At 41.2% G+C, this 24,627-nt stretch overlaps 1 protein-coding gene across 1 annotated transcript; it reads right to left on the bottom strand.

Moving 5' to 3' along the window:
• Positions 1 to 11,775: 11,775 nt before the first annotated feature.
• Positions 11,776 to 23,782, bottom strand: CTNNBIP1 (catenin beta interacting protein 1). Its single transcript, XM_065696813.1, has 3 exons — positions 23,670 to 23,782; positions 23,092 to 23,182; positions 11,776 to 11,934 (listed from the first exon to the last, which is right to left on the bottom strand). The coding sequence occupies exons 1-3, from the start codon at positions 23,763 to 23,765 to the stop codon at positions 11,876 to 11,878; spliced, it is 246 nt and encodes an 81-aa protein (XP_065552885.1). The 5' UTR covers positions 23,766 to 23,782; the 3' UTR covers positions 11,776 to 11,875.
• Positions 23,783 to 24,627: the final 845 nt, after the last annotated feature.

Below are 24,627 nucleotides of genomic sequence, written 5' to 3'. Positions count from 1 at the left end.
TCTTCAGTACTACTCCTTTCAGTCCTTGTAACCAGTCTAGGAAGCTGAAGTTATACCACTATGCTGCCATATTCACATGAGAGAAGACTTGCATCTCCTCTTTTCCTTTGAGTGCTATTAGCAGACCAAATCTAATCATGACTAAGGCAGGTAGACACAGCACCACTACAGAAGACAACCAGTACTGGTGTTTCCACTGTCAAAACTCATTCTACTGACATTCTCATGAAGGACACTGGAAGAAAGGTCAGCACAGAAAATACATTATGAAAGACACTGGAGAGAAGCCTGTTTGGGTTAATTGTAGGCTGTTCATAGGTTAATGAAATAGAACTATCCTGCAGCAACTGGGAGACTCGGAGCCAAATGGCTCAAAAGACAGAGGGTCTGAACTCATTTCACATTCCCCAATATACTCTAGGCCTCAGCCTTTTTAAAACAAGGCATTTTTAAACATTTGCCCACCTCTCTCTTTTAATAACAGCCTTAAATAAAGGTCACTATGTTCATTAACTGTCTATACAGAAAGCTTTTAGAGTAAAGGCTCTTTACTGCCCATGCAATTCTATTAACCAGATTGACACTAAGATCCTGCTGTGCAATGCATGCCATGCAGTAGGCCTGTAAAAAGCATCATGTTCTGTCTCTCTGAGGTTGGCTTGCTGAGTCAGAGTTCCAGGCAGAGGGACTGATATAAAGGCATAAGAATCTAGGTTCAAATTCCCAACCCACTGGAAACAGTTCTGAATTCTTTGTTGTTTATCCTTCTCTAATGTACAACTATGAGGCTACTGAAGTGCTGTGGTTTAACCCCAGTTAATTCATAGGTTGCTCGGCTTGTATATGCTGTAACTATTGAAGTCCTTTTGGTTGTGATTAGACTCCAAAAACAACTTCTCTCCCATAATTGTGCAGTGTGCTCAATGGATGCTCAGTGACAGTGAACAATAGGTGCCAATGCTGCAGAGTCCATGGAACAAGTCTCCCTGTCTGCACAGCCTGTTAAATTAGTTGCTATCAGTGAACTGATTTCCAGGATCTGGACCATGGATTGTAAGTTTCTCTTATCTCCTTGGATCTGGAGGGTATAATTTGAATTTTCATCATGCAATATTAGATTTCATATCATTACATCCAAGTGCCTCCTACTCCTGAGAAAGCACTGAGCTGCTTGGTGCTGTAAGTGGGCCCAATCATGCAGTCTCTGAAGCTAATGTGAACACTACTATTTATATGTGGAAAAAAGGGATCAATTTTACTAAACTGTTCCTCCGAGACAGAGTTCTAGTTGCCTTATTTTCCACATCACATAGGGTTTTTTAAAGACAACAAAAATAAGCTAAAAATGCATGCCCTTGTTTGCCTTGCAATTGACTTCAAGCAAACTGCTGTTCTTCCTCTACATGTAATATTGGACATGAACTCCACTCCTGGCCTGCTCAAATTCATCACATCTGGCAACAGGCTGCAGCTTTGCTAGACATTTCCCACATATCCTCAAAGCATTTCACATGTTGATACGCCAAAAGCTTCACAAACCTCTGCAATGCACGGTCAGTGCCTTCACTGTCTGCTGCAGAGAATGATGAAGTTCCTGTGTATCGGTCACGGAAAGGGTCTGGGACTAAATTTAGAGTCCCAGTTTCTGAGGCCGTGTTTTAGCTACAGAAACCATGTGTAGTGCTTTAAAAAGCCCTTTTCAAAATTACCTGGTCCAGGAGGAAACCTCCCTTTTACATTGCGGTTGTGGTTTTGGGGTTGCTTGGCTTGGTTTATACTTTCTCTAGAATTCCAGTGCTCCTAGCTTCTTCCCAGCACTTCCTTGGCTGCTGAAGTTAGTCTCATCAGGCAAGAGTGCAGCGAAACCCTTTGTCATTTCAAGTATTTATTCCTATTGTGAGAGACAGTGGTTGTGACCCTCCCTTGCGGCAAGCCCCTGCCCTCCTGCCCTTCACTCTAACTGCAGATTTGCAAATCACGTTTTGACCACCCACCCGTCTCATCGCTGCAAGCCACAGAGCCGGCCCCATTTCCAGCGAAGAGCAGCATGACATGCAAATAGGACGCTTGTGGTCTCCTCCGTATGGAAGGGATCAGAGGATTAAGAGGAACAGTCAGCCCTGATTAATGCTGCTGAGAGGGCTCCTTGCCAACAGCAGGGGCCAGTTGCCGCCCCGTGGGGAGCTCCAAGGCAGACAGTCTCCCTACAAGGACACGTCTGTCTTGTGTTTTTAAAGCTAGATGCTGCTTTCCATTGCTACTCTGCAATAGAGAGGAGGTTAAATGCTGAGAGCAGGCTGTCCTGGGGTGGGATGGTTGTGTTAAAGAAGTGGAATGCTGTTCTGGGGACAAGCGGGAGATAAACAGGTTTGTTTCTATCACTGACTCAGCCACTGACCTGCCACCAGTAGGAAAGCAGCAGAATCCTATTCAGAGGCTTTTGTACAGGCTGAATAGGTGTTATTATGAACATAGAAACCTTAAAAGGGAGCCAGTGAAGAGCTGTATTGTCTTAAAGCAGGACAGAAATACGCACTCAGAGCTCAGGCTCACATACTCAGCAGAACCAACCTCACCACAGTTTGTACCTAGCACAAAGGATGTCCCCCTCACGCCCAGCCAACCTAGTATATGTAAGTGAATCTGAGTGATTTAGAATAATTACCCCATCCCAAAATGTACTGCTTTAATGTATTTATTAGATTGTTAACTCCATCTTTTCCTCTACTTGGTGAAGGAAGATAAAACATTTATTTTTCTAGAGATTATGTGCCCACTTCTTCCACAGGATCAACTTCTATTGGACCCAACATGATCTCAAGGACCATCCGAGCACCTTAACGTTCAGCAGCCTTGAATTGCCACTCCACCTGTACCTTTTAACATCTCAGCTTTTCCCTTGTTTATAATGAATTTCTGATGTAAGACTTCTTATCTTTCCTCCTTCTGGTCTATCCACTATTCTTCTGTGTCAAAGTGGACCAGCTGAATAAGTGTCAGGACACAGTGTCTTCTGCAAAGGAAGCAGGGGGGGCTTCATATCCCATGTTGTGCTAAATGACTTAAGCACAGTGCTTGCACTGCATTCTAACAGCACCCATTTCTCCGTGTTTACTGCTGCTTCAACGAAACATTGCCCACCGAGTGTAAGTAAAAAGATTATGAGACGAGACAGGCATATCATCCTGTCTGAAGCCCAGCTTACACTGACAGCTTCGTGCAGCACGAGGAAGAGCCTGTGGGAATGCTGGTGTCTGTGTAATGTTACATTAAAATACAGCCCGTGACAGGTCAAGTATTTATTCACCTGATCTAAATGAGTCCAAGGGCCCAGTTTTCACCAGTGTAAATAGGAGGTATATGCTCACAGCTAAAATTCCAGAGGATCTGCAGTGACTGATTCCTCCTCAAACTGAACAAGATGCACAGGAGCTGGACTTGCTGCCACAGAGTCAACAGGATAAATGGAACAATGTGACACCTTCTCCATTTGTTAAAGCCATGATTTATGTATAAGATCATTCTAATGCCATTCTACAGTCCTAACCCTAGCCCCTGAAGTAACAGCACAGATTAGTGGTTTTGACCGTTTTCTGAAGTAATGTCACTGGTAACCAGTGCAACATCTCAGACGGAGAAGATATTTGATCAGCGAAGGGGAAAAAAAACCCTAAGTATGTGTAGAATAGCCATTTTCTTCAGTGAAAGGCATACAAAGCCACACATCATACGCTAGATATGCACCAGAGAGTTCGGCATTAGAACGCCTTTATACCCTTTTCCCTCAAGCATCTCGGCTCCCTTTGCTGCCCGGCTCTCATTCTGCCTGACAGCTCCTTAATCACAGTATCTCTGTCAAATGCATAAAATATTATTTAACCTCCAGCACAGAGGAAAATGCATTTATAACCTACTGGGTTTTCCCCTTTAATTTCTCTCTTTCCGCCCTTACTGCTCCCCCTCTCTTTTTAGCAGCTCTGAGCAAGAATGGTGCTAACAACCTTCATATTCAGGTCCAGACAGGAATCAGCTCTGTTCACTCAGTCAAGACAGGAGACTGAAGAAAGAACACACATGGCCTCTTCCTTCTACCCAGGTGCAGAACGCACTATCCCTCAGACCACAACAGCAGCGTGGCCTTTCCTGCAAAGACGTAAGTATTTGTCATTTTGGAGTTACAGAACTAATGTAATTGTGGCTGAAGCTCAACTAGTCTAAGTCAGTACCCAGTCCCGCAGCCTGAACATTGCTGATGATCCCTAAGTCGTATCTCATAGTACTTGTGTTTCAGAGTTATTTTTGTGGCTTTTGTGGGAACCTGACGCAGTTCCTTCTGACTGAGCTGAATTCAAGATGGTGACTTTAAGCTACTGCCAGGTCTAGGATCTTTCTATGTGGAAAACCTAATTCTCTGTGATCCATCTCACATGGTGCTATTCCTGACAAATTCGCTATTTAAACCTCTAAGGACAGAAGGAAGGATGTTCCCTGTAGAAGGATAGGAGCTGTGGATCTTTGCACACATAGCACTGGTACCATGCTAGTCAACTATTTACTAGAGCAGGTTCCTATCTAAGCTCTGCTGGTTTTGGTGTCTGCAAAACCCTTAGGAACCTGTTCCTGTTTGTTACTGGTATGTAGTTAACCTAAACACTTCTCAGCTACCACAGTCCTGCCTTCTCCTTTTGACAACGGCACCGAAAGTGAAAAGACTGCATCCAGTTCCCTGCCCCAACCCTCTGACATTCAGACCTTGCTACATTTAGAGAGAAGAGGAAAAAAAAAAAATCAAGTCAAAATGATCACGTAGCTATACTTCGCTCCAAATGTCCCATTTAGTTTCAGAAGACTGTGACCTGAAGGTCAAGGTCAGACTAAAACAAAAGGCTCTACTGAACGCCCATATGGTACGAGCAGCTAAGCATGCTACAGAGCCAGCATGCAGCACAGTTCCTTTTAGAGGGAGGCTCTGAAGTCTGGTGCTGCTGGCGAGGCAAGTCAAAAGCTTAAGATTCTGTCTAGTTTAATTATCATCTTCCTCCAGGCTCAAAGAAGCTTATGAGAATACAACAGCGAGGCAGAATCTGCCTCTTCTGCTTCCACCTACAGGAATTCATCCCTTCCTGACCTGCCCCTATCTTCCTCCTCACACACCCCCCAGAGATTCAACAGCATCTATCCATTAAAAAAATTAAACACCACAATAGAGTACAGACTATGCTGTGGACTGTTGCACTTGCACAAGAGAACTCCATGCCTAGCTGTGAGCAGTGCCAGGCGCACACTTGAGGCATTAACTGCAGACATCGATCAGGCAACACGTAGTTAATGTCTGTCTGCTCCTGGCACTTGAAGTACATGACAAAAGACTGAAGGAAAATACTTGGCTACCACTGTCCATTCCAATCACATTCAACGCAATTTACACTGTGCCCTCTGGTTAAGAGGTCACGAGTAAAGCTGAAAAAGGATTACAGTGCATCCTCCAGCTGCAACACGGGCTTCTACATCATTCCACGATCAAGTAACCTCATGCATTCCCCTACTCCATGGGACAAATGTATGTTAATAATAAATAACATTCAAAGCTGCTCTCTCCTGAAGCAGCATCCTTCCTCTGAAATGATGGAAACTTTCCATCCCTTCACACAGTTAAAAACCATCAGTAACAAAGTAGGGAGACCATCACCATCTTACCCTAACACTATAATGACAGCAACAAGTTCCAGTGCCATCCTCCCTTGCTCCTGTTGGCAAACTGGACATGATTAAGCTGTTCCAGTTCCAGCCTCAAGCTGCCCTGCAGTTCTGAACCACAATTATGTATTATGCTTCTCTAAGGAACAGATTAAGGGGCAGAGGAAAAAAGCAACTTGTGCAGTTTAAAACAAAAGCCATGGGTAGGACAGCTAGAGAGCAAGGTTTTGGAGCCACGTTCTTGTTCTGGTGTATTTCTAAATCAAGCCTTGATGTAAACTTACATTTATCCATGCTCATGTCACAAAATTTCCCCCATTTGGGGAAAGATATTTTTAGAACAATCACCCTTGTTTCTTCCATTAATTGGAACTCTGCACGCATCAGGAGAGCACTGAGTTATGCCAAATCCAAGAAGAGCAGTAAAATTACTTTCACCCCACTGCAAGATGGGAATGTGTTTTATGTGACAACATGTGGGCTACAGCGTCAGCAGCAAACCCTGCATGCTTGCATAACTTCATTATGATTCCTGTCTTCCAAATTTTAAATTAGCTATACAAAATTGGTGTAGAGTGCAAATAAAATGCAGGGAATTAACTCTTTGCTTGTGGCTACAACCCACAGCTAAGCCAAGAACACTACTGAATACCTATTCGGACATAAATCTAGCTAAATGGGTCCCTAAATATCTTCAGAGTCTCAGCTCAGAATGCAGATGTAACCTTAGGATTCAGCTCAACCAACGTAAACGTGATAAGGCTACTTTAAGTAAAAAACGAGGTATTAGCCAGCTGTATTTACTTACAGTGGGTAAAAGGCCTTTTACTTTGGGGGGGTCCAAAGAGCTGATGTGTGGCCACGACAAGCACAACACAGGGAGAAAGCTTCTTGCCATGCATTGAGTTTCATGTCTCCAGCTGCTCCCATCACAGGTACAGACAGGATCATGTTCTGACCCTGTAGGGATTGCTGAATTGAAACTGCATCAGAAAAGAGCAGCAATAATCATGTCAGTTGAAAACTAAACTACAGCTGCCTCAGTCCACACCTGGGTTGGAGTTAGTACTGTGATTGTTAAACAAAGGCTGAAAGTCTATTTTCTGAGTTTTACAGGCCTCTGGTCACAGATCAGCATTTAGTAGCAAGGAGAATTAACCTGGAACACATCAAGACAGCAAAAGGCTCTGTGCACATTAACTACTTCATGCTGATACACGAGGCAGCTTGTAAGCGGGCCAGATTATAAAGCTTCAAATAATTTCTTTTTTCCCTCTTTTCCAGAATAAACAATCCCCCAAATTGAAGTGCTTCAGGCTACAAAGGAAACTAGCCAGGTTGTTGATAACAAACTGCAGGAATTCTGCTTAGGGCAAACCAGCTGCAGAGAAAATGAAAGCAGAGCACAGAAGACAGTAGGTGATTTCTGTTCTTTATATGGGAACCTACTATAGCCTGAAAGGGAATGGATCCAAGCTCCTCTCTTAACTTGTAATAACAATAACAATACTCCTCCCTGTTATACAGCACTTCTAGATTTGTCAAACTGTGAAGAGTATCAGCAACAAGGTGGTTTAAGGGAAGCTGTAGTGCAAAGGGTCTGTATAGACTTGATCTATTTGCACAGCAGGTCTAAGGCAGATCTGGAAGCACCACAGTAATCCAGTGACCTATTTACTGCAGCTGAACCCAGGACAAAGTCACAGATACAAAACCTGCAGGATGCACTATAGCAAGCTGATCATGGTAAAATCTGACACATTTTAACACCTTTAAAAGCCATATTTGTGCAAGACCATTCATATTGCCTAAGCTTACTGAAATAACTCACCCGGGCCCAACTGACAGGATTCTTAATGCTACTCTCTGGCTGAAGGTGAAATAAAACAAATGGAAACATGCCGCCTAAAAGAAATTAAGCAATCAATTGTATTTCCCATTGATGCTGTGAACAGGGAAGGATTTGCCCTGCATACATGTCCTGGGTTCACACACCTCCGGCTGAAGCACTGAGTAACCAAGAGGTCCAGTTTCATTCCAGTGCTGAACAGGTCGATGCTGAGGCTAGATGTAGACAAGATTGCTGTCAGCTGAGCTAAAAACTGTCTGTGCCCAGCAAATATCCCACCAGGCAGCAGCACTTCAGTGCTTCTGTTACACCTAAACCTGCAGCTTTAACAAAGCTTCTTAAAAGCTATTTATTAACAATTAAGCTTTGGAACACTCTGATACTGATGAATAACAGTGGGGAAGAGATGCTCACTCACTATGGGCTCTTTCTTTTGTTGAGACTGAATACAATTGAAGATTTCTCAAATCTCCAGAAATTGTTCTTACTGCACTGCTGGTTTCTGCTGGTTCCTGTGCCCTGCAGCCCTTTTTGCTGTCAGCTCTGCCACAGTCCTTTAAGAGGCAAGAGAGCAAAAAGAAAGCTGAAGGACTGATCTTTTAAGTAATCCCAAATCATACATTCCCCTCGTTGCCCAGGCATTCAGTATGTCTTTCATAAAGTAATTTCTATCAGACATTAAATATATTTGATTCAAACCTTTCACCTTTTGGCCTTTTTTCCCCTCTTGCTTTACAAACCACTGATAACTTCAGAATTCTTGTAACAGATTCTCAATAGCTATAGAAATTTATACCGTGTATGACCCTGAAGTCTTATTCAGGATGATCTCTTCTATAGGTGACAGGGTCTTTGAATTTCATCAGCCATTTAATCTTTAGCCTTCACCAGAACTACTTAGGCTGCTGGAGAAATGGAAATACAGACCTTATGGAACTGAAACAAATTTAATGGTACAGCATTATAAACTTCCACACAGGCCACTGAGCAGTCAAGAAGAGACAACTTACAGTAACTACTTACCTTAGATAGGAATAGGAACAAAAACCAGAAGAGTCAATTTTATTTTATTAGTGGTCCAGCTTCTTTAAGGCAACAGCTCCTTCCAAAGCGTCCATCTGTAACTCCAGGGTTTATTTTAGAACCTGGGAGAATCAGTCTGAAGACCTATGTGAATGGTGGAGTCTCTTTTCATTTACCACAGGCGATGCGGTTACACAATGACTCACCAATAACTACAGCAATTGCTACTCATCCTGAGAGAGATGAGAGGAGTATTTGACTCAGCTCTAAATCTTCTTCCCAAGCTCTGGCAAACAAACACTCTGTGTTAGATGATAAGCTTGGGGACAAAAGTACAAGAGCCCATTTTGAGTATCTAAAGGAACATGACTCCCCAAAAGACTACCTATAGGATACGTGCTGGTTTTGGAAGACGCATCCAAAGCTTTTATACATCCTTAATGAATGCCTTAAGCACTATTTGGTTGGTAGTTGAACTACACAGCCTTTTCTATTTACAAAGGTATTTCAGTTTTAATATTTCTGTACTCACCTCTGACCTTTAAAACATTGGATTTCTTATTCTTCTTAGTCATGGTTTGCTTGAAAAGGCAAAAGCACAAAGGTAAAGCTAGAGAAATTTCTATGTACAGTAAACAAGGCCACCATTGCTGATGGACTCTGTGCAAGTTTCTCTACCTCCCAACTAATCCAGGCTCCACACTGGTCATAGGGGTACAGTTTTCATACCAAGAAGATAAATCCTTAGCAATATAATTCAAGGGGAATATTGGAAAGCCTCTTTCCCACTACTTCCTCCCTGATTTATATATGGATTCTTTATTATAAATCTTCCAGCCCTGGTTTCAAGTTAAGAAACCACCAGTGAGGAAGGCAGAGCACACAGGTAACAACCCAAGCACAGGTATTCTCAAGAGACTACTTCTCCTCCAGCTTCTGAATCTCATATCATCATATAACACCCTTTCTGAATAGATCCTTCTCAACATACTACTCAAAACCCCATGTCCGGAGTCTCCACTGAAGTCTTCCACAAAGGTGAAACAAGTATTTTCCATTTGGCAGCTTAACAGTGTAATAAATCAATAAGAAACAAGAGTAGCTATTAAAAACTGTATTATCCCGCCCCAACAGTTACATTTTTTAGTGGAAAGATTAAACCACATAAACACTTCACTTTTCTCCTTGAAAAGATTTAACAGCTCAGAAATGCCATAGATACACATGGAGGATGCATGTTAGCTTGACAATGACAGGCCACCACAATCCAGCCCATTCATTCCAGCCAGCAGCCAGAAACACACATATCCCCTTAAATTAACCCTTTAAGGGCTGCCCCCCTTTGCACCAGAGTTAAAAATTAAAGTGCCTTTTAGGCAACCAGGTCAAACTTTTGGGCTCATTCCTGGTTTAATGAAGAAATTTATTATCTGGCCCCAACAAACTGGGGTAAAAGATTGACTATCACACTGAACAAAGCTGCAACTGAATCACAAGGACCTTTTCCATAAACAATGTACAGTTGTTCTCATTACACATTTGCTCAAGATCACTTCCCTCCGTGTGCTCACAAGTCCATTCTTCCTTCTGCATATATTCCGTGGTTTCTCCCAAGTATCCTCCCCATTTTGAGACCGTAACAGCATCATGTTGTTAATTCTTCCCATGAAAATAGTCATATTGTCACAGTCAGATTCGCAATTGTCACTTCCAATAATTAACAACCATACAAAAGGAACAAGGAACCAGGAGTTCTGCTTTAATAGGTTTTGAAACATCTTAAAGTCAGTGCAACCCACAGGAACATACAGAAGTGTTGTAAAAATGACCTGCACATAGGAGAGCAAATGAAGTGCTAGGCTTCAGGCAGCAGTGCTAGAGATTTCATGTGCGGTTCCTGAACAGTCAGTGCACTTTGGGAATTCCGCTGCAGGGTGTTCAGTTTGTAGGTGTGTATGTGTGTGTGTTTTAAGGCCCTGCAACTACCAGGAGAGTAAACCTGAGAGTGTCACTTGTACACTCACTATTGGGACAGCTTAATGCAGCGCTATAGCCTCTTCGAACGGTGCCTAAAGAGAATGGTATTACCTTAGGATCCAGATGATTTCCACATCACTGAACAGTTGCAAGGAGCCAAACCAATACAGTTTTTCAAGTGACTAGAAACTTAAGTTTATTAAAGCCCAGTGCAAGCTGGATTTAAGTTAATGACCATTAATTTTACTTTACGTGAGAGCTACTCTCGTGCAGCAGTTAAAGGGTTAAAGTGGAACCATATGTAGTATTTTTAAACAAGTTCACATATTCTCTATACAAATTTGGCAAATTCATGTCACAGCCATAGATCTCATTCTTGCAATTCCTGCAAAATATCTACAGCTCCTCTGTCAGAAGCAAAGAGAGAAGCCACCTGAAGCCAGGAGTTCACGGCCCAGCCCACACAGCAGCACAGAATGGCTGGTGATCTCCGTGTTCCAGCTTCAACAGGTAGACTTATTGAACTAAATGCGCTTTCGACACATGCTCCCAAAGAGCTCGAGGCCACAGAGCAGACGAGTATGGAAAAACTGATTGCATCGGAAACACTGCAGCCAACAGGAAATCAAAACCATGATTTCAAAGCCCATCAAAGTAAAAACAAAACAAACCCCCAAAAGCAAGCATTTATATATGTGTAGATGTAATAAATATTGCAAAGCACATTTGTCTTTTTTCCCCCAAGTCAGTAAGTATAAGGAAATAACCAATGCACCAAAACATCAGCTTTCTGCAATGAAAATGTTGAAGTCAGTGAAATACCTGCAAGCCAACTGAAGAGAAAACATTTGCATTGTCAACCAACCACAAGTTGCTTCCAGTTCTATGCAGCCAAATCAAACCCTCTTCAAATTCACAAGTTTGACCTAAATAAGCACCACAGCATGAAAAGCTTCTTTAGAAGTAGGATGTCAAGAGACTTTCTTTAAAATGTAAAGTAAAACTCAAGATAAAAGGTTTTCATTGGTCAAGTTTGAAAAACCATCTTCCTTTAGGTAACCACAGCCTGTCCCTTTGAGCCAATCAAAAATACACCTTTAAGTTTGTCCTTAATTAACACAGCCCAGCTGAGTAGCAGAAACTTACAGGAATAGATGGCTGTGAGATGCATTCTGAGGGCTGGGCAAAGGGAAACAGAATTACAAAGGAGAAGGAATACCAAGGAACAATTAGGGTGGGCAAAGGAACTTATTAATGCTCAGCCATCCTCCTCTATCTTCAGGAATCTCACTGTCCTCTCCAGTTCTGTGTTGTTCAGGTGTCCTGTGGTTACTGTCTTCTGTCTTCTGTCTCTGATCTGGAAAATGCCATCACAACATCCTCAGCACCTGTAGTAATAACAGATACAGGAAAACATGTGCCATAATTACTTCTTTTAAAGAACAGCGGAAAGATGCAGTACCCAAACTGTCATTCTACACATCCGTAACAAAAATAAGACAGCAGAAAGAGAACAGAAAGAAGAGAAAGTTGTGTTTTCTTGTTTTTCGGGGACTGGAACTTGAAGTGGTCTAAACATTTCAACAGCAGATTTGAAACGTTCCTCTGCAAGGCTAAGGAAATCAGTTTCTTTGTAAAGACAACCAAGAATTCCTTGCTGTCACATATTTCTAAGAAGCAAGACTTGAAAAATCCCAAGCAAACATGGGATTGTCACCACAGGCATGCAGAGATTAATTATTTTCTGCCCCTGTAGACTCTGGCACAGCCTTGGAGACTGAGCCTCTCTGAAGTATGAGGAACTTCACCATTCAATAAAACTTGTACTGCCCTATGCATCACAATGCCCTTTTTAAGTGATATTTAGATATTCTTTGTATCTCGATATTCATTACTCTCTGCTTTTAAGAACAAAAGTTATTTAATAGGCAGGCTGAAAGGTTTTTGATCCCTCTCCCCCCAAACACCCTTTATAAACCAACAGGTCTCGAACACGTTCCATTCTCTAATGAAGTGCAGGATCTTCTTTTAAACTGAAGGCTTCCATTCGCCCATGGAACAGATACAGCTTTGGTAAGTAATGCTGTTATCCCTAGCCTGAAGAATATCTTTTCCAGAAGAATTCAGTGTGTGGACTCTTAATTATTGGATTTTTTTTTTCCAACCGAGGCTCTCAACTGTGTGTAATTACCATCAAAACTCATGTACCTGAAGCACAGAGACATGTTCACTACATCTCAATAACCTTCTCCAAACTTGTGCTGTCTTTTGAGTGGGCATTTTATAGTACAAAGACCCGAGTGGCTTGAGATACGTGTGTGATAAAGGTTTCTAAAGAGCACTCCGTGCTAAGCTCTCATCCTTCAGAGATACCTTGAGGTCTTCATTAAAGAAAAATCCACTCTCTGCACTTCCTAACCACAGAGCATGGCCTAACAAGAACAACAAGAGAAATGTCTTCAGGACAATATGGAAGTAAATACCATACACTAGTGTCAAAGCAATCGATAGCGCCAGTCTAGACAAGAGGTGGAAAACAACCCTGAAGGGCTGAGGGCAGTAATCTTAATTTCTTGTAAAAATGTTATCCCCAAGAAAGTCAGATAAAAGTAAATGCCTTCTTTCATCCGCACATCCTCCAACAGCATTTATCTGATTGGAAAATATGATGAATCCTCCAGTCACTGCTATATAATGTCAAAAAATTATCTCCTCCATTCAAATGCTGGTGTTTAAGTGCAACAGATGACTCACAATGAACATTTTGACCTTCATTCATGATTTCGGTCTGCCTGGGATCATTTTGCTTAACAAGCTTTGCTTCAAAGCTTTTATTAAAGGATTAGACCACAAAGTTGGAAATGCCAAAAGCAACACCGACTGCCTGTCCCATGCAGGTAACTGATCAGCTCTATAGGATTCTCCTCCTGGGGTTTGGAAAGTTCAAATTCAACTTGGATGGAGCATCAGCATGTTAAAAATTCTCCATCTTGCACTTGAAGCATATTATGAAGAAGACTGCAGCTTAGTGCCCCAAGCAACTTCTGCTTATGCACCTGCATACAAAAAGAGGGCTAATAAAAATGCCTCATCTGTTCTAATTATATGAATTCCATTTCTCAGTTATCTAATTTGCTCATTGCAATACAGAAGGGAAAGGGGCCAAAAAATGGGGGAGAAGAGAAGGTTGAAAATTCCCCTTACTAATACTCTGAAAAGTATTAAATCAATTTAAATCAATGCTTTGGAAATGCAACTTCATTTCTTTGTATACACTGCATAGGTTATTTGTTATATACACTCAAAGGAGGAAAAATTAAGGACCAAGCAGCAGTTGGTTTTTCATATACAGGACTCCTGTCTTCTAGAACAACATCAAAACCGGCTCTGATGCACCCTCCTGCCAACACTCAGAAGCCCTGCAGTCATCTCCCTTTTCATTTCTTCCACAAGCTGTTTCTTCCCTGATCAAAACATACATGATATATAGCACTAGGATCCAGCTCTGAATTAACAAGTTGCCATGTTGAGTTTTTTGTTTTTAAATGCATAAGAATTACGAGCCTCTATAAAAAGAAGGATTTGATTTGCAAAGATTCTGTGCTAAAAAGAGGAGGGAGAAATGACACTTGGAAGCGTTAAAGCAAGTGCACATATAGCACAACCTATGTCACTGTGTTTTACGTGCATCCCCCTTTAAAGAGTGGAGGCTTTGCTATGCAATTCCAGCTGGAGTAGCCTGGCAACCACAAAATCACAGATGACGTCGCATTAGCACAAGGGATGAGCTGGATTACTTAACAGATGTTGACTGTTTTCCAGGAATCTCCCCGTTCTCCAGGCTAAACATGAAACATTTCTTATAAGCATCCTTACACGTTTCGCATCGAAAAGGAAATTTCATTCCAGATCATCATGCAAACACACGTCAGTGTTTCTGCCTCCTGTACTCAGCACCCAGGCACTTAAAACACAGGATGAGCAGAAATAGCTTTGGGCACAAAGGATGTTGGGAAATCTGCAGTTCGTTTTGGCTTTCACAATCACAGCAGCTATCGCCAAAGAGCAGGTTCATACTCAGACGGCTCCTGTTCTAATTTATAGGCCCACCTGGCACTGCTTCAATACCAGTGTCACTGTCAGTATGAACTGATAACTTGCTATTTGCCTGGACTTGGAATAGGAAAAGGGGAGGGAGAACAAGAAATAAATACAGCTTGTCGATACGACCAGAAAACAGAAAAAGCCAGTTTAAAACAGTGTTTCATCTGGAGGGAAAAGCAAGAGTACAATAAAGAATACAGTGTAAATGTGTGGAAAATGCTTGAATACACATAGTATTACTGAAATATTATGTTCATCCTAAAGGAAGAAGCAGAACAGCAGATGGAAAATGTGTTTAGGATTCTGTTAAGAATTCTAACTTAACTGTTAAGGACATGCAGTGACAGGACAAGGGGAATGGCTTTAAGCTGAAAGAGGGGTTAGATATAGTGAAGAAGCTCTTCCCTGTGAGGGTGCCCAGAGAAGCTGTGGTTGCCCCATCCCTGGCAGTGCTCAAGGCCAGGTTGGACACAGGGGCTTGGAGCAAGCTGCTCCAGTGGAAGGGGTCCCTGCCCATGGCAGGGGTTGGAGCTGGAGGAGCTTTAAGGTCCCTTCAACCCAAACCATTCTAGGACTTCATGATTCAGGTTTCAGCCCTTCACAGCCAGAGCTAACTGCACAGTCAGTGTGCAGTAACCTTGTTTTACCACCAATGTAATGACAATATACTACGGTTTTAAAGTTACCTGAATCCATGAACAAAGTGTGTATTTCCAACCCTAACTATTCTATATGATTCTATGTTTTTTTTTAATCTTACAACAAAAAGCATGCTCCCTCCCTGATGTTCTTTAGCTCTTTATAATACATAATTTCCGATATGGTACTTTTTAATTAAGATGGACAATCAGTGCAAGAACCAAGATGGGTAAACAACTGGTTAAGATGATGAATTGTGTTTGAAAGGATAGTAATCATTGGGCTGAAAAGGAGATTACAACTGTGCTTGCTCAACAGTTGGCCTTTGCACCAATTTTACTTAATACTTCCATAAATGATACTGGAAATGTAATCATACTTATGAAATGTGATGGCAATGCAAAGTTAGAAAGTTCTGCCAAAACACCAGGGAGCAGCAAAACAACGAACAGGAATGAACAAGAGAGCAGTGGAGAGCAAAGGTGCCAAAAGGGCTCTAGTTTTTCCTTTTAGAAATGAAAGAAGGAGATAAATATTGGAAGTGATACATTTCTATGTCTCAAGGTAGAGTTTTAAACAAGATTAGCAAAGGATAGATTTTATACATAGTTCTGAACAGGTTTATTTCCTGCTCCCTCAGTTCCTTTTGCTATTTGGTAGAACCACTGATGTTTTCACTTGCAGGAATTACATGCAACCCAGCATTTGCAGAAGCCTCAGGCAACTGCCTTTAAAAAGACAATTTGATCTATCGGAGATAATAATACATTCCAGGTAGACAAGTGGGTGGGTAACCTGAAGGCACAACACCCAACAGAACAGCATCTTGCAGTAAAGTCTCAAGCCTCTGCTGATTTCTTTCACTCCCACATTAAAGATCCCATTTTACCCTTAGTGAAGTGATACCCTATTACAAAGTGGAGTCATCCTGTGTCCAAACAACAGCAGCCACATCAAAAGCTCTTGCTGGCTATCAAATCTGGTGCTAGCACAAACAGGACCTTCTACTTGACATCAAAACCAATGGTTCCAAGACAGTATCGGCCCAATCACTTTCAAAACATGTATCATGTGCGTACTGCACCTCCTGGTGCTTGTGTTCACTAACAAAAGAGACAGTTCATTATTCAGCACTTCTCTGTTCTTCATGAGCATCATGGCTCTCGACTGGGATATAAAAGCCTATTGTATTTCCCAGATCAGAACCAGTTTGCTCAGGGAACTTGCAAAAAGGGAAGAAACCTTCACATCCATAAGCCGAGTAGTTAGCTATAACAACCTCTTGAAGAGCAGTAAGTCCCACCACTTTTAGCTTAGCATGTCAATGACCTGAATGGAAAACTTCTTCGCTGAACTGGGGTAAAGGTAAGAGCAGAGTAGGCAAATGGAAGAGATACACTCATCAGTGCTCTCAACCTTCCAGAAGCCACTTATGGAGCATGATTATTTCTGATTATGTCCTAATAAATAAGGCTAATATTCATCCAGAAGAAGGTTATTCAGATCCACATTTCTCAGCAGAAAAGCAAGTTTTGTTCAAGTCCAGTCCTACAACCCAAACTATTCAGAGCTAAATGAAGTCAACCTAACAAGTCTGCTCCTTAAGCAATTCTACAGCTGCTTATGCTCCTGTCCAAACACAAACACGTCCAGAGAATAGCACAGGGGTTTTTATGTGGTCAAAGGAAAACAGGGATTAAAGTACTAGTGAACAGAGCTTCTGCTATAGTCCCACTTGGCTCCTCCAGCGGATGTTTTCTTTCTGAGCAAGTAAAAATAAAACTGCAAAAAGCAGAGCACAGGGTGTAAAGTTAATCCGCACATTGCCAAAAGCCAGCACCTGAGACAATAGGATGGTGAACCAAGTTTACTTTTAGCACATCCTTCACTGAGCTTTGCACTTCCAGTAATTAATGTATAGAACAATGAAAAAGGCACACTTATAGCTCACCTTCATTCTATACATACAAGTTCTCTCTCCAAAGCTGTCCCTTTTCTGGGCATGCACTGCAGCACTGATACAGAGACTTAAATATACCCAATAAAATAGTCCCCAACACCTTTCCTGAGGAAAGCATTAATTGCCACCAACTTTCAGACATGCAAATATATCTTCCACTTCTGCTTTACACTTTACCACCCTCACCCTTCCTAGAAATACACAAGAATTAACTGGTAGGCCTATGATCTATCTTAAAAAGCAATAGTGACAGTCTTACCCTGTTAACTTCTGAAACAATTTTGCTGCCATTGTATTCTAGTGGCAGTTGTTTGGATTGCTGTATGTAGTAGCTCTTCTACAGCACTTCCACTTCAGCCTTAGCAAGCCAAGATGATCTGAAGGTCAAATGACTTTACAGCACAGCAGTACAGGCTGTAGGCAGCCACTGAGCTCACCACATGCAACTGCTCATCGGTTCACCTGAGAATCAGAGAATTTCACCTACATGACTGAAGCTAATGCTTTCCACAGCAAGTACTCAGCTACCGTGACATCAAGCCAGGAGGGTACAAGCTGAATTAAAACCACACTACCTCAGCACAAAGGAAGATGCTGACACATACAACAGATGCTATTTCCAAGTGCTCTTTGAATGATGAATACATACACCTGATTTGTTTGCAGTTACCTGCAAAATTAAACCCAAAAAGCCTTTCTAGATCAGAAGGTTAAGCCTGTCATGAATTTCAGAAGGCTGCCTCAGGACCTTTGCATACACACACTTCATCAATCACCTCCCAGCAACTATCTTCTAAACATCAACTTTTCTCTGCAATTCCCAGTGTCAGTATCCTAGTCTGGCATTCTAAAAATACAACATAGCCTGCTGAGGGGAGGAGCACATTAAAACAAGCACTGTGTTCAACAGAACAAAACCACACTGAGAAGAGCTCCATCTCCATTTCTCCATCATTATCTGATTATTTCATAAGCGTGGTGCCCTTCTAACTCCACAAGCAGCCCAGGTTCATTTTTAACGCCCTACCACCCAGAGAATGTGTCTAACCCAGCCAAGGCATGTGTCTGCATCGCAGCTTTGCCCTCCCCAAGAGACCAGCTTGCTTCAAGAACCAGCACGACACCCCTGTTGCTATAGGAACAACAGAGCAGTAATCACCAAGGTCTTAGTATAATTCACATATCATCCTTACTAGCTGCACAGCTTCCATTTGCAGATTTGCCAGAGCAGCGACTTCAGAAAGCCAAGTGCTAGCCTACCATTTAAAAATGTAAGTAACTGGGACACAGGAAACAGGGGTTTTTATGCAGGAGATGCTTCAGTGTATTTAACTTCCTGAGAGGCATTTTGCTTGTATTAAAAATAAGTGAGAAAGCCTTAATTCCATCCTTTTAAGCTCAAGAAACCTAATGAGCCCGAGCTGTGTTAGTGCTTTCTGCAATGCAGGGCACACAAGTAATATGTTGGTATCTCAAAACAGCTCATGATTACATCCACTCACCAGCATTATACACTGGTTGAACAGAGATGCCTTTGGGTTCTTCAGCTATTCTTGGAGCCATAGAAACAAAGCAACAAGCAACCCACAGATGTTAGCTAAAAAGCTCCTTGAGTAAACAAAACTGCCCTGTATTTTGCACTTTCATCTAGGTGTTACCAACATTATAGCAATGATGGAAACAGAAAATGGATATAAAAAATGTGAGCATGACATTAAGGTTTATTCTCTTAATACTAAATGTACGTATTAAATACTTCAGCTTAGAGGTTTATAACTGTTATTCATGCTTTCCTGGGATACTGAGATCTCAGGTCCTTTGCTGGCAGCCCACCTTTCAATGGATAAGAAAGTATTCTTAATGCATCGGATAAGCCTCATAACTGTCATGGATGCAACACGACTGTCTGGATCTGCTGAGGAAGAGAACTGGTAACAGACCAAAGTATTAACAAAACCAGCTAAAATATCAAACTATGAATGGAATCCAAATATTGGAACTGCCTGAATGTTCCCTCCTCTTCCTGTCTTGGATCCTTTACAGACCTGTTGCTCTAATTTTTTAGTGTGAGGTGTCCCTGCCTATGGCAGGGGTGTTGGAACTAGATGATCTTGAGGTCCTTTCCAACCCTAACTATTCTATGACTATTCTATTCTAATATATGCTGTAGGCTATGAATGTTAAGACTTTAGAACACATACTAGAAAGATCTGCACTGATTTCAATTTGGTATTTGCTAGAGCACATTAGAGAGCCCTGGACACATGTCATTACTACCTGATTTACACAAAGATACTCAGTAATGCAATCACAGTAAGTTTGAGTTTCCTTTTACAATGCAGATACTTCAAAGGTGATGGTGTTCCAAATGCATGTTTCAAATATAAAAGGACATCTATCAACAATCCTAAAAACATAGTGATTTTGTATGGCTGAACTGAAAACAAGATGGGAAATAAGAAGATAAAGAGTTGAAATTTCTCCTTTTACTGTAACGATATGCATAGACTAAAGAGGAGTCTTGGATGTCAGGCTTGCTTGAAAATTACAGAGCTATTCCAACATACTTCTTGCTCACAATGAACTTCTATTGCTGATCCCTAAGCCAGTAAGTGGATTATCAGGGAGAAACTTTAAATGTCAGAGATATTGTTATGAATATTGGCTCACTGAAGGTTTATGGCACAAGCACTTGAATTCACTAGGGACAAGCGTAAACTTCTTTCTTCAATGCACTGTCACAAGGCTGCATATGTTATCTTGGACACATAGGTAGCAGTGACTCCCTGTGGTCAAACAGACTCAACAAGGAAGCTGACAGATCTTTACGAGAAGCTCCAGGAGGGAGCACCCTACAGTGCTAAACCCTGCAGTCCTACCTCAGGTCAGTACTGTGAGGCCACCAGACAGCTCTTCTAAGGCAGTATTTTATTGATGTACAACAAAACAGAAGCATAACAATGGTAATAGAGGCTGCGATACCTGGAAAATTCTGGACCATCTATTCTCTGTATTTCTCTCAAAATACACCAGAAAAAGAAACAAAATGACCTTTCTGTAATTCTGGAGTCAGGCTACAGCATTTTTAAGTGACTCACAAAAATCTGCAGGTCTCTAACAAAGCTTTTGGAGTGCTGAGGCCAAGAATGTCATTCCCTTTTTTGGAATGAAATGGGGGCATGAAATCAGCTTTCTGTCTTCTGCATGCCTGCTGGTGGAAAATGACTCTAAAGATAGGTCGGGGACAAGTTAGGCTGAAAGCAACCTGTCCCACTACTGCAAGAGAAGTTTGTGAAATCCACTAACATACTAATAGCTTTTTGTAAGTTACCCCTTAAATAACACACCTTTTGGTTGCTGTGCAAGGCAAGTTGCATAAAGGAGAATAAAAAAAATCCTCCAGAGGAGATGAAATGAAAACAACATAAAAGCAGGGAAGAAAATTCCTTTAAGCAACCTTGAAGGACACAGAACATTTAAGTACTTTAGTGTGTGGAGTTGGTTCAGCGCAAGATAATGCCATCTAGTGGCAATGAATCTCCCTTTCGATGGAAAACTTGACACCTGTCCAGTTTGTATTCTCTACTCGCAATACTTTCTTGATCCGATCCTACAGGAAGGTACAGACAGCAATGACCACTGCTGCATGAGCCACCACACCTGAGGGCAGAATTACGGTATCTGACTGTTAGAAAGCAGGAGAGATTTCTAAGGAAATCAAAGTCCTGAGCAATAAATTATAGTTGCTTATGTCTACGCAAAGCTCCACCTTTCTCCAAAAGAAAAGCTACCCGGCTGGGTTTCCTCATTTCCATTTGTTCTTCATGTTATTCACTACTTCATTTGGAGATATGGCGTATCTGAATATGAAAAGAACCAACAACCCTTTCCCTTTCTCTAAATAGTTATCTATTGTCTTTCTTCGGTCTTTATTCCCCTACCAAGAAAAACCTTAATGGTCAGGCCACCAGATTAAGGTAGATTGTGGATTCAAATCCAGGCAATACAGCAGTGTCAAATTAGATCACAGCAGGCATCAGCAGGACGGACTTCATCGCCCTGAGGACACAGGTTGAAGAATCTTCAAGGAGTTTAAGAAAACAATGACAGACAAATCAGCATCTCTTCAAACATGGGTCAAAGACAACTTTCTGAACAATATATAAGCCCTTACATTTCCTGTACTGCATGGTTAGTGAGTATACAAGCAGACCAAGTAACTGCTGGGCTCCCTTTTGATTACATTTTAAAGTTATGTCAAAATTCATTTTTTTAGCTCTCCAAAGCCCTCAGCAAAGTGGGAAAATCTAATTTTACAGACAATAAAAGCAGACAGTTTAGACAAGAAAGATCAAGCTGTGCAGGAGCACAGCTGTGCAAAGCATATGTGTCCCCTGGCTGGACTTCTGCTTTTATTATCTCTTCTTTGCCAAGGTGCAGGTAATTCAGCGTGTACTTTCATTGTGAGAAATGGAACTATGTTAGGGACAACGCTAAAAATGCCAACTGCAAGGCAGTCAGTCTGTCTTCACTGAACATATCTACATGTTCGTGATGAGAAACAGGCAAATCTTCACTTTAGACTGGCAGAAAAGAATTCTGAGCCAAAATATACAAGTATCTCTATCTCCATCAATCCCCCAGCTATGTGAGGAATGAACACAGGCTTAAAACTGAAAAGCAAGTTTGTGCAAGTTGTGTTTCTAATGGGTTTTTTTAATGTCTTAGATGTATATTAAATTTCTGCTCAACCCAGTTCTTTCTGGCATACAAGTCTTACAATTTCCCTTGAATTCTACATAATGTATGTGATCTGGCACAAGGCCTGTGAAGGGGAGAAAAAGAATTCAGATAGAAACATTCGGGTTCAGAAGATTCAGAGCAGCACCACACAATTGTTTACCAAGACCTCTGCAAAGAATTCACAAAAGCAGCATGTACTTCATCCTCCTAATGAGCATCTAAACAAACCAAAGCAGATTTGTAAACTTATGTCTACTACCCCTGTCCTGGAATGAATTACCTTGTGCAAACTGAAGAAATGCAAAAGGAAACAAATTCTTCCCATTGCTAAACTTTCCCTCTTTCTCTACTGAAATAGTAACATTGGACTTTACATTCATGGAAACATGAAGAACAAAAGCTTTTGTCAGATGATTCCATTTTCTGTTGTGAGAAAAGTGTTATCAAGCAACTAGAGTCACAGGAACTAAATCATCACACACGTAAAACTGCTTTTGCACCTTAGCAATCTGTATCTACTTTACATTTTGTTTTGTTCTAGAACTCCCAGTTTGAAGCCTACAAAGAATATGTTTGCCACCCCCAGTCTTGTTTCTTTCTAAGCACAGATGTCCAATTTAAGAATAAAACACGAAATTTAGATGAAAGTCATCTTATGCAAAGGATCCACACTGAATACAGCAAGACACATGTAGAACTAGAGGACCTACGTATACCTGAATTTAACTTCACCTACAGCAATAGTCAATCAGGTTAAACATTATTTCTATTTACTGTATTACATTGAGTAGGGAGCTATATACATGCATTAAGCTCACAGGACTTTGGCCATCAATGTTAGGAGTTATCATAGAGAATGACATGTTTTAACAATGTTTTTCATCCCAATGAAATCTTAGGTACAGCTAAGAGTGACTTTACCTGCTGAACAGTACACTGTAGTTCTCTTCCAAAGATTATAGCAGGCAATACCCCAGATCACAGGATGGGTTTAAGTATGTGGCATATCATTGCAGAAATACAGGAACCTCAATTTGGTATTTTCTGAGACTGTTCTCACAGATCAAGTAAACGCAAGGCAAACAAATCCAGTACTCACCCTGATCAATTGAGTGTTGAGGAAGCTGGCTAAGTTGGCTATTCACTACACCCGCATATGTGCGCAAGAACTCCTCTTCACTAGCAGTGAGCTGGAAAGGTACAGAGAGTCAATCAGCAAAAAGGAGAATGACAAAAGACTTAAGATAGCTCCCACTTCCCAATAAGAAATGTCACAATTGCCTCTATTCTATTCTTCAACAGTTTAACCAACTGCTATTTGTGCAAGCTATATCATCAGCAACGACACAGCAGCAAAGCGGTACATCATGCGTTCATGGAGAGATTCACAGTTGCCTTACAACAGTTGCCTTATTTTGCTGGTTTTCCAATAATGAAAAGCTCTGCTGTATATAGAGAAATGACTGGAAGCTCAGATTTAGTTTATGGCATCACAAGCCTCATGATATTTAAGCAAAATGAAATTTAACTGCAGATAATGGTTAAATCAATGATGGCTTAAACAATTCAACGATAAAACCAGACCATCACCTGCTCTTCTCAGTAAGAACTATGAAAGTTACTACAAAATTGTCTGGAAAGGTACAAAATATGAATGGCTGTGAAGGTGCATCTTACATTTGATCCCATCTTCCTCAGCATGAGTAGGACTCGCACTTTCTGCTGAATATACATCTCCTCCGGACTCTTTCCGGGGACGCCCTCACGGTTCATTCCCCTCCTGCCAGCTCCTGGATTTCCTGAAGAGAAAAGATCAGAAAAGGACAAACTACAGTAGTTAATGGGGCATAACAGGAATAAGAGGCAAAGCTTAATTGGCAAAGTACCTATTTTTCACCATTGGGCAGAGCACTTAATAGCCTGGAGAATTAAGGAATCACATGCTTCATCAGAGGAACCCTTAAAATTGTTAACAGCTAAACTGGGCCTTACATATGCAACTCAAAGAGGCCAATATTCGCACCCCTATGAGCTCATTGTCTGTTGTTACATCTACTCTGTGAGAGCAGAAGAAGATAATTCTAACAACTAGATGAAAGAAGCACCCTGAGAGGAGCCTGTGGTTTTGGGGTTTTCCCATAAATAAGCACAACCAGCATGAGAAGAGGATGGCTGAATGCCCAGCCATCAAGACTGCAATGGCTAAATAAATGCTGATAGAATCAAATATGTCTTTCTCCTCTTTTTTCTTTTCTCCTTTTTATATCATATAAAAAAGGTCACTGCACTTTTGTAGAAGTTACTAAAATGTATTAAGTGGTTTTGGAGAGAAAGAAGAGCTGAGAGGAGCAGGGATGGAGTAGAGTTAATCATCCTTCTTGTATCACTGAAAGGCTGAAGTTTTGGTTTTCATTTTAATAGAAAGTGATTACATTATGGCATAAACAGACTATGCTATCTAAATTCTATAGCACAGAATATGATTATACTTTGCTGTCTGAGCATCTGGTAATTAGTTAAGTTCTACAATAAGGTGTTTACCATGACAAAAAATTCAGGCATTCTCTTCAGCTATTACTGAAAAGCAGTTTGGAACAGGTTTATTTAAGTTAACAACAGTAAAAAACCTAGCTTC

The sequence above is a fragment of the Lathamus discolor genome, chromosome 16, assembly GCF_037157495.1.
Source record: "Lathamus discolor isolate bLatDis1 chromosome 16, bLatDis1.hap1, whole genome shotgun sequence".
Taxonomy (NCBI): Eukaryota; Metazoa; Chordata; class Aves; order Psittaciformes; family Psittacidae; genus Lathamus; species Lathamus discolor.
The sequence above is the reverse complement of the archived record's forward strand: the minus strand, read 5'-3'. Positions and strand labels throughout refer to the sequence as shown.

Bases quoted from the DNA above. Each gene is read 5' to 3' on its own strand.
- CTNNBIP1 (XM_065696813.1), bottom strand. From the start codon at position 23,765: ATGAACCGTGAGGGCGTCCCCGGAAAGAGTCCGGAGGAGATGTATATT. The intron at 23,183-23,669 runs GTAAGATGCACC...GTACCTTTCCAG, and splicing joins TGAGGAAGATGGGATCAAAT to CTCACTGCTAGTGAAGAGGA. The intron at 11,935-23,091 runs GTGAGTACTGGA...TTATTACTACAG, and splicing joins TCAACACTCAATTGATCAGG to GTGCTGAGGATGTTGTGATG.